Source organism: Hirundo rustica, chromosome 2 (assembly GCF_015227805.2).
Source record: "Hirundo rustica isolate bHirRus1 chromosome 2, bHirRus1.pri.v3, whole genome shotgun sequence".
In the NCBI taxonomy this organism is placed as follows: domain Eukaryota; kingdom Metazoa; phylum Chordata; class Aves; order Passeriformes; family Hirundinidae; genus Hirundo; species Hirundo rustica.
In genome coordinates, this window is record NC_053451.1 from 38,851,206 (window position 1) to 38,865,379 (window position 14,174).

At 37.9% G+C, this 14,174-nt stretch overlaps 1 protein-coding gene across 4 annotated transcripts; it reads right to left on the reverse strand.

The window, feature by feature from the left end:
- Nucleotides 1-1,421: 1,421 nt before the first annotated feature.
- On the reverse strand, nt 1,422-14,097 carry FAM76B (family with sequence similarity 76 member B). 4 transcript variants are annotated; one of them, XM_040054588.1, is made up of 10 exons: nt 13,973-14,097; nt 13,799-13,863; nt 13,255-13,309; nt 11,583-11,738; nt 10,452-10,648; nt 8,463-8,510; nt 8,183-8,263; nt 7,387-7,519; nt 4,622-4,723; nt 1,422-3,985 (listed from the first exon to the last, which is right to left on the reverse strand). In XM_040054588.1, exons 1-10 carry the CDS (start codon nt 14,075-14,077, stop codon nt 3,896-3,898), a joined length of 1,032 nt encoding a protein of 343 aa, XP_039910522.1. In that variant the 5' UTR covers nt 14,078-14,097; the 3' UTR covers nt 1,422-3,895. The 4 variants fall into 4 exon arrangements, with proteins under 4 accessions (XP_039910522.1, XP_039910521.1, XP_039910524.1 ...); XM_040054587.1 differs by having other exon boundaries at nt 7,387-7,522; XM_040054590.1 differs by lacking the exon at nt 8,183-8,263.
- Between the last annotated feature and the right edge of the window lie 77 nt (nt 14,098-14,174).

Consider the following 14,174-nt stretch of genomic DNA (forward strand, 5'->3'; position numbering starts at 1 on the left):
TAGTATTGCTAAAAACAAACCCCAGCAAAAACAAAAATCTATCTCCCTTAGGCAATGTTGCATTTTACTGATAGAGAAAATATGTATCTCTTAAAAAAACCCAGCTGTGTGATTCAGTACACTGCATAAACCAGTAACATGGTATCTCAGAGGTCTCCCTTCCCATTAGCCCTGACACCTCCATTACCCTCCTCCATTTTCCAGGAGCAGCAAAACCCATCTTCTTTCATCTCAATAATCCCCTTGTCTGACACCCCCTACTTCTTCTGTGGGATTCAACAGAAATAATTTCATGTATCAGTATCTCTCCCATGAGGAAAGCTAAAGCAATTGCACATAGCATATCAGAAAATGCATCTTCTATTGCAGTACCAATATTTTTGTAATCATTTGAATGAGTAAAATTTACACAAAAAGCTTCTATTCCATTTCAAAAGCTTATAACTTCAAAAAGTTCATAATCATAAACATCAGTGTTTTCATAAAAATCAGTGTGGACTCTGAACGTTTGAAGGTCTAAAGACCATTAAGAACTGCCTGAATGCCTATACACAGGTTATATCAATTTTAAATCTTCTTTGAGGAAATTTGTTGCAAGTGATTCAAATCTCTTTTCAGGAGTCAATTGGTTACGTGGCCAGTTACATACATTTTGCATGTGTCACATGGAAGCCACACCTAAAATAAGTACAGCACACCTAGTCGTGAATTCCTCTCAGCTTTAAAAATAAATGGCTTCAAAGCTGCTGTTGCAAGTTTGCAATAGATTACTCTAACAATAATCCAGTATTGGAATAGCATATTGTTCATTACTATACCTAAAGTATCAACAGTTTTGAGATGCTCTAAAACTCAAAGATTCTCCCCCTCTTAGTAACTGCCTCGACCAGTTAGATGCAGAATCTGATTCTCTTGTTGGAATTTTTTTTTTTTTTTTCCTCCTCATTTTGAACTTTAATTCTTGAATGAGAAGTATTCTTGTGGATTGTGGAACAACAAAGTTTGATTGCTGAGAAAAATATAAAATGAGATTTTACAGTTTGCAGCATCAGCACTCTGAACACTAGGAGCCAGTGTGACTGACAGCCAGCAGGATGCTGGTGTGGGCACCTAACTCCTCCTGACACAACAAGAGGAACAAAGAAACTGTCAATGCCACTTCATCTGTTTTTCTTCTCAATAGGAAAATATTTCTATGTATTATAAATCTGTTGTAGAAAACAAAAATATTTTCATGAGACAAAGTAATCTGCTGCTCTAGCTTGTTACAATCTGTAGACAGCCCAAGGTGTCTAATCCTAATAGATATTGAAATATTAAATTCTGCCAAATTTTTGGCCATAGAGTTTTATTGAGTGATATAACATGAAAGATTAACACAAAATACGGAGTTTTTGAATAATTTTTAAAGGACAGATGAATGTTTTGACAAGATTTTATTGTGAAACATTGGATTTAGAAAAGGTACAAAATGTCAATGGCCAGATGTGTGCCAGTACAGTATTTCAGTAATCTATACATGTGGACAGCTGAACAGCTTCACTGCAGAACGTGGATTTGGACAAACTACCTAAAAGGGGGCCGCAATATTCACAGGCTTAAAATACAGAACTTGAGCCAAAATGGCCATTACTGGTCAATGCTAATCAACATCTGGAAACAGGCTAAAAAGCACAATACAGTACAACAATCTCCTTGCAGATCCACGTTTAAAGAACATCAGTTTATAATTTCAATAATCTACAGCTCCGGGACACGATTCTCAGGACTGGGATTCAGTTGGCTAGTTAAGAACTTTTAAAAATTAATGTTAAAATTAAGATTATGTAAGAAAACTCACAGGTATTTAATTAGAACTAAATACTGTGAAACCCCTAAAAATTCTTCACACTGGGATTTATAAAGTCAATTACTTCTGATACAGAACTTCTGTTTGTTTCTTTAAAATGTCCTGACTGCAGCTTGAACTGATATAATTAGGTAATCTTAATTCAAATATTTAATTTCGCTATGCATTTTTGTATTTTAAAACTCATTTCATTGAATATGGGTCACCGTCAAACTGGAAAAAAAAAGACCCAAATACTAATTCTTAATTAATAAAAGTCATAAATTTGTATACTAAAAACATTGTAACAACCCCAAAGACAGCAGCATTCCCTACCCTAGTTTAATATGTTTAAGGAGGAACTTGTATAAACGTATGAAGTTGATTTTAGGGTATAAAAATACACATATATGATATGAAACAAGACAGCTCAAGCTTTTCATGTTTTTCAATAGTCTGTCACTGCTGGAACTCATTTGAACTATTGAGAAGGTGTTTATAGTTCAGTACCTGGGTGAACAGCCCAAGGTCTATAGACTTTCGTTCCTAAATTAAAAATGTGTAGCTGTTTCTACACAATTAAGCTTGCCGAAATATCAACAGCGACCCTGTTACCAGTTAGTATCTAGAGCAGACTTAAACCTTTACCCATGTAAGTCAACTTCTTTTTATGCTGATTCATAACTTACCTTCCTGAACAGATACCTTGGGGTATACTAAATTATTGTTTAATAGAAATTTCTGAATAAGACTCATGTCCTTTTGGAGCAGAGCTAAACTTAAACTGATGTAATTAAAATGAAAATCCACCCAAAACATTAAAACCCAGCCTATGACACCACATCCATTCCCTTGATTAATTTTAAGACCATTAGTTTTGGCTACTCTTTTCTCGTTGTGTATCTTCAGTGGGGGATGAGAATCTTGCAATTCATTAAGAAGAATCACCATAAGGTACAACCAAGTACGTTAAATCAGACAATGGGAAATAAATGCATTTAAAACTTTGAGCGTGTATCCCTAGCTAAGTGAGTAACATTGGTGTACAACGTCTGCTATGGAATTAAAATTAGTGCTGTGCCAAATGGGAAAAATATATAAACAAACCACGAAACTCCAGTGTGGTAAAAAAACATTTTGTTTTTTGTTCAGGAAGTATTTGGCATAAGCAGCACTAAGAAAATTCTACACCTTACAGACACAAGCTACAAAGGTTATCTAAAGCCAATACTCACTGTCCATCAATGAGCTAGCCAGCTCTTAATGCTGCCTCTAGCACTGCACTAGCCACTTTGATCTTTGTTTCAGATTCCTCTGTACACATGTATTTACATAAAACATTTATTAAACATGATTTTAAAACATAAAAACCTTATGTACAAAATACCAACATTCCTATAAATAAACAGTTGGAGAAAGGCACTTGCAAGAAAAGTCTACAGTAAATCTTACAAAAACCACACCGTCTCTGTTACTGTACAATAGATAATCTTTCAGTCAGTCCCTAACACAAGAATGTAAAACACTAATTACTTGTTATAACTAAGAATATAACCGTTACAGTCGTATTTACACATACATATATGCCTCTTTTTAGTTCCACTTGGGAGCACCATGATTTCCATTCCAAATTTATATTTTCATACAAAGTAAAAGAACAGTTGCCAGAAACCAGTGTTCAGTGTCACTGCAGATTCATAAACTTTTGGCTGACATCAGTGTAGTTTAAAAGACTCATTTGCTACTTTGTAAAAAGTACACCTAGTTTGTTATTGCATGTTGTCCTTTCAGAGAGAGCACTGCTATGTTCTCTATGCAATTGTTTAATACTATTGCTGGCAAAAGGTTTCCAATATCAAAAAAATAAAAACATTCTTCAAGCCAGTTGAAGTATTTCATCTGAACAGTAACTAAAAAATGCTGCTTATTAATTATAAAAACATGTAGGAAACGTGCCAACTAATCTGGTGTGCAAAAATATTTTTTTTCCACTACACAGGATTTTAAGGGCTTCACAGAATTACTCAAATGCACATTGAGTAGCAAACCCCACCAAGAACCAGTTCCTCAAGGAGATGTGAGGATACTCCCGCTCTTATCAAACTTTTTACCCTTTGACAGTGCTGCGACCTGTTTGAGCAGTTCTCTGTTTTTGGCCTGCAATACAGATTTAAAAAGTATCAGTTACTGAAATAGTGTCAAGCACTTTGCATTTATGAACAAAATCTCAAAATGTACATGCTAAGGACATTCAGAGAAGGTAATAACCACTTTTCAAAGATCTGTATATGTTGTTTGACATGCATGTTCTGTCTTCAACAGAGAAGGTAACCACATTCCCCATATTGAAAAATTCAATATATCCACTATGGCATCAAGTGTCTGTTCAGTCTGTGATTTATAAGGAAATTAATTCAGACTTTCTTCCTGACAAAGCATCTTTAACACAACACATCTAGCTGTCATTGTGTTCATGCTGAGTCCTTAAGTGAGATCCATAGCCAAATGACAAATGATAAATTGTCAGAGAACAGACACAAAGAATAAACTTTGAGAAAGCATTGAGGTGAGGCTTTACCCTCTAAAGTTAAGAGAGTGAGTTTGACTCTCATGGAGACTGTTGACTGCAGAACTGCTGTACAATGCATCCAAAGTTAAGCATGGCAATGACCACTCATGAACTTGTCACTACTGTATTGGAGTGAACAATCCTGAGCAGACAAGCTGAGCGAACAGCCTGAATATATGATTCCATCTGAAGTATTTCCCAAGTACTGAGAAACAATTACGCACCTGCAACTGTTCCACAGTTTCCTTGTGAGCTTTCTCCATACTGTTCATCTTTGTCCTCAAGTTAGACTCTTGGTACTGAAAGTCTGCCTTCAATTCTGTCAACTGAAAAGCACAGATTCTATGAAGATTCCTTGAACTGCAACAGGATACATCTTCTAGTCAATACGTGAAATCTTTAGCAAAGGCTCAGGAATGTCAGGAAACACGATATTTATCTACTGTTGCAGTATTGCCAGCTCAGCACTTGAGAAGCAGTTTGAAAAGTCTGTATACCTACTTTATACGGAGAAAGGAACTGTAGTCACATAACCATGCTATTTGCTCAGGATTTTGTATAAAAAAGGCTAAACCTCAACAACAAAAAAATCTAAATACAAGACTGATGATTTATAATTGCTGTTCTTTCAGCTGTGAGATGCTCATCACAATCTTCAGCTACATCTCTCAGTTATATGGTGTAGTAACACTCAAAAAAATCTTCCCTACAAAGACAATTAAAAGTATTCTTTTGTGTCCTTTTATGCTACATTTTGTCCTAAGCAGGATAAATATATACAATGTATACATTCCAGACTTACTGGTAATGAAGCCTCTTTCCCAGCAAAAGTGCCGGCCATAACAAACCAGAGGATACCCTCCTAAAGTGACTACCAACACTGCTATTGCCAACCTTAGTATGTGTCAAATCACACGTAGTGAAACAGATATTGTTCAAAACACAGTCAATCAAATGGTCAAGTGCAGGCATGTTGCTACAATGGCACATAACTCACTGAACACACACTGCTGTTTAACGCATGCACTTAGGGCTGTTGTAGACTATGGGGCGTCCAGTGCAAACCCACATATGTCACACTAAATATAAAAAAAACAACTAGTGGTAGTGTTGCACCACAGTGAAGTATGCAACTAGATGAACACACACACTACCTGTGAACATTCAGCAAACTGTGGTCCTCTCCTAACAATGAAGTCTCAGGGCCCCACGGTAATGTTGTGGTTTCTCGCTACCATTTTGTGCGGAAAGACAAACAAGGCCAGTACTGCAAACAATAATCACTGATAACGACATGGTGATACCCTGACTCGTAACAGAAAGTGATGAATGAGTATTATCTGTAAAGCTGGTGTACTGAGCTGTTTTTGTTGCCGTGCTATACAATTCAGAGGTTTTACCTATGGAGCATCCAAAACTGTTTGAATGCTGTCCTTTCACAGGACCTTAACAGGAATCTGGCTCAGGCTTTCCACTCAGTACAAATCTTCAAATTTACTGTCTCAAAATTGAAAAAAAATCTGCAGTACGTTCATTTGTTGTAATTTTTTTTCTGCTATGCAAACACTGTATAATATGTTCAGCTTTTCTCTTCCCTGCAGCAGCTGAAAAAATAAGTGACATTCTGAAAGTGAGGACTTCATGCCTGAAGGAGACTAAGTTCAAAGAACTCTGAAGTCAAATAATTTTAGCAGTGGGGATATTAAAATTACTAGATGCTCTCCCTAGCCTCAAAATGCACAAAGCAGTCACTGCAGTGGTTATGCAGAAGTAGGTGACATTTCCTTACCTACCACTTTTGTTAGCTTTGCCTAGTAGATTAAAAATAAAAAAGAGATAAGAGAATTTCCTGCTGGCTCATGATCTTCTCCTGACTTTATGAGGGAGCGATCAGGGCCTAACATCCATCTTTTGAAGAAAATACCTAAAGAGAATCCATGACAGACTATTCAGCTCTTTCACATTGAACACTTAAAGGCTTGAAATAGCAAGTACTTCCAACCCTAGGTATATTTTAACAGTGACATAAATAAAAATAGGTTCAATATCCTTCACAAAAGACAACTGTGTGTAGAAATGAAGATACTGAGCTGTGGTTTAAAAGTGGAATCATTTTCCTTTCAGTATGAATGAGTCTTTCTTAATCATCAATGTTTGGTAGGCCACCATGCATTCACAATCAAAATTTTACTTGAAAATATAATAAATTTGTTTGGAATACAATTCCATAACCTACTCAGTGCTGAACAGACATTCTAGAGCCACTCTCACCATGTCCTAAAAGCATCTAGTTAATCAGATGGCAGATGAATAAAGTAAATGCAAATCAAAGTGTGTATTTGTTGTTATTTCTCTTTTCTTGTTAGTCATTAGTTTGTTGGAAAGGTGAATCTTCTGTAAGAGTTTTGCAGCAGCCGCTTGGGCCTGGTGATTTCACTTAACTTTTGTTGACTGACAGCCACTTAATCCAAGCTTTTCTGCTAGTCTCTGACTACCCACAAAGACTTGACAACCCACAGTACACTTGCTTACCAATCTATAAAAACAAACCACTTAATTTTTATACACTGCAAATGTAAATTTGGACATCAATTTATTATGGCTAGAGTTGCTTTAGTTTAAAAGTAAATAAAAACTACACTAAACTCAGAATGGTTACTACTCTTTACCATGACTCAATTAAGAGCAGGTAAAATATGCAAACCAGTGTCTGGCACTTTATCCATGACTTGTGGCAGGCAGCCTGAGTAAAAGGCTAACTTCTTCATGGCTGAAGTGAGGCACAATGAATTATTCTTTGACTTAAGAGACAAAATATATTCATGACACAAGAGTCCAAAAGTTTTCCTTTAAATGTTAAGATCTGATTAGCTGCTATATAAAACAATTGTATCTGCCTTTGTTTTATCTTATTGTTTTGACATTTTTAGGAGACTACAGAAGAGAAAACAAAATTTTAACGTTCTTATTAAGCAGGTGTAATTTTTACCTTTTTATCTTTCTCTAAAATAGTCTGATCTCTTTGCTGCAGAAGACGTTTAAGTGACATTACTTCTTCTTTCAGCTGACTTATGAGGACAAAGTTGTCAGTTCCTCCACTGTCTGCAGACTGATTCATAGAGCTACTAAAAATGAAAATCAATAGTTACTTACAGTATCAAAGGAAAAAAAAAACACACTTAAAAAATATTCAAATTCGATAATTAATAATTCCATAAACATCCTTAAGGACTAATGCAAAAAAAGTATGTACCTGACAGAAATGGATGCAACTGGCAAATTACCTTACTAATGGCACACATTACATACACCTGCAGAAATATAATTCAGTATTAGCTTTGAGGGGGACAAATACCTTTTGACTGAAGCAGCCACTTTTAACTTTATTCTGACCATTTGGCCAGAAACAGAATAAAGATTCATTCTCCCACTTTTAAGGTTCAAAAGAATTCTCTAGATACTGGGTCAGTTTAAAGCAGAGTAGAACCTGCTCTGCATCTAGCCAATTCCCTGATGTGAGGGAACAAAGTTGTGTTGATAACTGTTACGTTGTATGTAAGCTTTGTTTAATTTTTCCCCAAATAGCTTGAAAGCAGGAAAATAGTGCTAGTTTTCTGCTAATAAAGTAACTTAATTGACTGACAGAACTCATATGCCACCCAGTAATCCATCTGGCAGGACACAAGTTTCACATCCCTCATTCTTCAGACAAAGAAATGCAACTGGCCACAAACCAGTGCTCTCTTTGATTGAAATGGCTCAGCTTTACAAAAATGCAACTTTACCTATCTCCATTTGATGGCTTGGATTCCAGTTTGGGTTTTTTCTTTGGAGTTTCATTCTGAATAGCTGCAGAGGATTTATGGCTGAAATCAAACAAAATGTAAACCTAAAGCCTCATACTATGCAACTCTCTAATATCACCATTTGGTACATGTAAAAAAACTAACTCATGCTCCTAGGTGGAATGCTAGAGACTAGCCAGAAATGCAAGAAAAAAGAAATTCTTCAAGTGAAAACCGCAAGATAAATTAAAGGAAAATTAATAAATGATGTCATATTTACCTCTGTTTCCATAGTCCCTGATCTTGTTCTGGACTCAGATTGCTGATTCTGAAATATGTGAAATGTACTTGGTCAGTGATCAAATATGTCATTGTTTTTAAGTTTATGTGAATGGTATCTGTACTTGAGAAAAAAATCCCCCCCCTCCCCCCTTTTTTTTCCTAAATACAGCGAGCATTTATGAATTTTCAGCTGGACAGCGACGTTCGTGACCATGATTTAGTATGTCAGGATGCAATAAAAGTATTTCTTGGCTAAATATCTACATTATTACAAGTCACAAGAGGTAGACCTCAAGATTGATGGCTAAACCTTTTTGCTGATACCTCCCAATTTTTGTGAACTTTGTCTTGTAAATCCTGTACTCAGCTACCTGGTCTTAAGCAGCTCTCCTGGGATTCCCATACTGCCATATAAACACCGCCTGAAGTGGTGCTCTTTGGTGCCCCAAAAGTAAAGTTTTAGATCCTTGAAAACATCTGCTTCTCAGGTGCAACCATCTGCTTTCAATCAATTCAAAAGCAACTAATAAAGAACACTGATATAGGAATGGCAGAATGCAGAAGATTGCACTGAGTGAAATAGTTCTAAGAATCTGTATTTCTACTTCATTGTCTCTATTGTCTGATCTTAACAATAACTGAAATGGACAGGGAAAAAGAGTCATACTAATTGGACCAGAAGCAATGGACCTCTGGTAGCCTACAGAAAAAAAAGGTGGGGAACCAGGAACATTGTGATCTGTATTGATATGCATACTGTTATAACTCTTGAGTATATCAGAAGCTCTGTTCTGTAGTAAAGAGCTAATTTTTTTTTTATTTAATCCCTACTGTACCTGTGCCAAATGCATTAAATTAGATTTAACCTTCTGTAATTCAATTTTCAGCAGGGATTTGAAAGAACAGGAACAGTACAATAACGCTATGCATGACAAGAGTAATTTTTTTCTTTGAATTCCTAAAACACCAAATCTTATTTTTCTCTTTTTTAAAGTGAAAGCAGGGGCCTTTCTCTTACTCATTACCAATATAATTTCATCTTAGTTTGCTTCTATCTTTAAGTCACAATTAGACTGGCAAGTTTCAGACAAGATGAAAAATTATAAGCACTAGAAATGTGACGTTTAGAAGGAAGTGTCTATGTGTCTGTGATCATGGTCATTACCATTGCAGACATAGTATTTACTATCAGACACAAAAAAATAAGTAGTTCTCAAGTTATGCTGCCACAGCTCTATCAATGAAGATAAGAATCATGACTTATTATAGTAGCACAAAATCCCAAATGAATTCTGGGGTTTATGACATTTGGTACATTAAGCTTGGTAGGCTGTTTATGCCAAGGCCAGAGATGATGTGTTGAGAAAAATTGCAGAAAATGGGACAAAACTATGTGAAATGTTATTAGAGCGACAGCAACTGAACTGACAGTCTTATGTCCCTATGTCTGTGTCACAGCCACTCCCAAGCTGCCTACTCCAGCAAGACTGGATTGTAAAAGCTAGCAAAGAGGCACAAACTGGTCCTGGACTGAAGGTAATCCCATATTGCTTCTCCTCTTAACTGTGAGTATTTGTACACAAATACGTCAGGGTGAAGCAAGTCAGGATGAAGATTCTCACTAATACACACCTTTGGCAAATGGATGTAAAATAGCAGTTACCACACAGCAGCTACCATGTAGAAACCCAAATACAAGTTTACCCTCAAGTAAATTGTTTCTGTAGCCATTCCATGAGCCTTTTTCCCAGACTTGTTACCAATTTTAACATCAACTAGTTTGATAATCACCAAGAATTCTTTTTTTTTAATGAACCACCTTCATTCAAACTCTAAGAATCCAAGGATTTTGACAGACCATGAAAAGCAATGCTCTCCTACTGCTTTTTACACCACGTTTTAATTAGCTTTTCTTACTGTCTCAGTAAAAACAGAACACAGAAGATGAAGAGCTACCAACAACTACTTCAATTTTTGAAACACTTACTTATGATGACTGCTGCTGTGACGATGATGGTGGTGGTGATGGTGGTGGTGTTTTGAATGATGCTGGTCTTTCTCGGTAAGAGATGAGGATGAGGAGTTGGAATGTGAAGATCCCAGGCTCTTCCTCTGTTCTTTTGTCTTCTGTAGCACTCTCTTGTAGGATAGCGTGCAGAGCCAACACAACAACTTTCCATCAACCTTTTGAGAAATAACTCATATAAATGGTTTTGTTTCCAAGCACATTGCACTAGAGAAATGTACTCAATATTTGCAAGGAGATTTTACTTCACTTCATCCATTATCTTTGGGAAAACCAGACATCTTTGGTATGAAACATTGCTATTGTATCACCGATATATATATATGTAAGTTTCTTTTAGTGAAGTGAACCTTATTCCACTTGTCATTTAAAGTTATCCTACAAAGAGTCCTAGCAATTTTTGCACCTGCTCTACATCACAGAAATAACAATAACTTTTTAAAAGGACGAGGCTTTTTCAGTATAGACATCATGTGCCCTCTCTCAACCCATCATGCTGCAGGCAGAATCAAGATGTCCAGTCGACATGTTAGCTGTACCAAGTAAATTCTTCTGTAAAAACAACATTATGCTTGTGTTCAGTCAAGAGGCTTTTGAGGCAATTTTCTCAGCACCTTCTGGAATACGAAAGTGGCACTCACCAAAGCTATTTAACAAAACAGAACACAAAGGGCTGCTCAGAGCAGTCTACCTCTCTTGTGCTCTACTTAAAGGCAAGGCAGGCAAATAAGAAGAGGTAAAGTAACAGATTCGAGTTATGAACATACATGAAATACAATTGATAGGAAAATAGAAGTTAAATAAATATAAAAACATGAGGAAGTGTTGAGCTGCTTAGCATCTCTTCCCCAGCTACAACTGTCTGTTAACACTTATGCCTATTTTTAGAAAGAGTAATTTAATTAAAAATTAGCTCAGGAGCTAAAGTAACAATTGCAAGTTACAAAACTTAATTCAAATATTGTAAAGCAGAGAAGCAGCAACTTTAATCTGGCATTACAGAACTTATGATACATTCCTGTTAATCTTCTTCCTCTGAAGGAGGAACACTACTGTCAGCCTAAGCCATGAGAGATGTGGAACAAAGTCTACCTTCCTTCTTCCCTCCTCTTTTCGATCAAAAGCACATTGCTGTTTACACTGCTCACACGTCTGAGGCGGGCCATACTTCTTCTCTGAGTTGGTGCAACGCTGGCATTTTGTGCCAATAAATGCTGCAATGATGTTACAATACTGACAAGGCTTGGGCTGAAAAAAAAAAGTTGAACTGAAGTCAGTACATTTGTATTTTCAGTAATGAACACAGGTATTTCAATTCACACAATGATGCTTTGAAACTAGTAGAGCTTCAAATAACCTACCTTAAAGAATTTTTTTCCTACCACTTTTATATTCAGTACTAAACTTTTCCTCTAAGATGATGCTTCTTCAGGGGTTAAAACCAGCCTGGACTTTCCATGAAAACCCAGACACAATAAAAGAAACACACACATCTATCTGGTTACTAAATTCTACACCTACTGCTTTTTGTTTTTTTAAATATGTTGACATTTTCTCTCAGTTGTACTACACTGCTTAAGAAATTACTTAGAGAACTTTAAAAGAAGAGTAACCAAGTGATTTTTCAGACTGGAAGTTTCTGATGACATCCTTCTCCTTTGCACAGCTCAGGGATTCAATAACCCAACAGTTCCAAGATTAGTATCCTAATCCCTGCAATTCTTCAGGAAACTCAAAAAAACAAACAAAAAAGCCCCACCACCAAACAAAACCGAAGTTCAGATCTATCTGATCTGAGCTATCAGGTCAGGTTATCAACTTTTATATCATACGCTCAACTAAACTAATACAGTGCTGAAAAGTAAAATTGATGTCAGTTTTCGTAGGTTCGAAGTGGCTGATTATCTTCAGTGCAGTTCTGTTTTTTGATGAACTACAGATAAAATCATTGCTGGCTCTGTCCTGCAATTCATTTTGCTGCATTTTAAGCTTTTGAAAGCAATTCTTTGTTCAGCTTAAACATTCACAAAGTGCCTGACTACATACCAACAGCTATTACGTTTCTTAAATAAGTTGAATTTCAAGTAATATGTTCAGCTAATATGGTTTATGTCAAGTACAGGGAAGTTATGCCTCTTTGTTTTGCAACAAATTATCTTGATACCTCCTAAAGACTTGTATCTGCAGGGCAGCTCAGATACAATGTGTGCATTCCCATAACAGAAAAACTCGTTTTTCCAACAGAACTGAAGCTAAAATTCAACATGAGAAAATCCAATGTAACATGAATGCAGATAATATTTCTGCTTATTAGCTTAACACGATTAACATGCATTTTTTTAGACTGCTATAATATAAAGTATGTGATATTACTAGATTTTCACATTTACTGCTTGTTAAGAACAGTGAGAGCTACTGGTCTTCCTGTCATGAAGCACGTGCTTATGAGAATACGCAGGGAAAAACTTTACGTGTGTGGCATGAATTAACATTGCTTTGTCACAAATAGCTATACTGAAATTATTCTTAACTGTTAACCCAAATGGGTTTCAATTTGGGAAAAGAAATGGTAACCCACAGAGGAAATCGAGAGATGTCAGTCTTTTCCACCACCTATCTGTATGGCAATCTATCATGTGGGTTTGTTTTTTGCTTTTTTTCTTCTCAAAAGAAAATAAGAAGATTAGTTGCTGGAGAACTTTGTTTTCAATTTTGAAGCACAAACAAGCTCAGCTTCAGCATTAAGAACCAAGCGACTACTCACCGTTCCAAACTGCTTCACGTTTTGGGCGCATTTCTTGCATATCGTGTTGGTTTTGCTAAAGAGATAAAATGGCACAACATTGAATTTGGTGACAAACACGCACTTTGACATTCTTCCGCATGCAACTACTTGCAAACAGAATCAGAGAAGAGTTGGGTTGGAAGGAATGTCCCGTTCAATTCCGCTGCCAAGGCAGAGTCACCTTGAGCAGGTGACACAGGAACGTGTCCAGGCGGATCGTGAATGTCTCCAGAGAGGGAGACCCCATCTACTCCCCGGGCAGCCTGTTCAGTGCTCTGCCACCCTCAGTGTAAATAAGTTCTTCCTCCTGTGGAGGTGAAACTTCTTGTGTTTTAGTTTATGGCCACGGCTCCTCGTCCTGTCGCTGGACACCACTGAAAAGAGCCTGGCACCACCCTCTTGGCACCCGCCTCGGAGATATTTATACGCATTGATGAGATCCCCTCTCAAGCCCGCTCTTCTCCGGACCAGCCAGGCCCAGCTCCCGGCACCGCGCTCTCCCCCGTGCAGACGCTCGCCGTACCTCTCCTGCTGGAACTCGGAGCGGCAGTAGGTGCACTTCACGATGGGGTGGGCGATGCGGCACTCCTGCGGGAGAAGCGCCGCGTTACTGCCCGGCCGAGCCCCGGCCCGCGCTCCGCCCCCGCCCGCCGCCCCGCCAACAGCCCCGGCCGGGGCCGCCCCGCCGCCGCCGCACCTTGCACAGCTGCTGGCCCTGGGAGAGCTCCTCGAACGGGTACCGCTGATTGCACTTGGTGCAGGCATAAAGCGCCGGGGCGGCCGCCGCGCCCGCCGCCGCCATCCGGCGGGGCGGACACGGGCGGGCCGAGGGAGGGGAATGGGGAGGTGCCGCGGGGGCGAGGGACGGAGCGGCCGCCGGGGCCGCCGAGGAGGAGCCG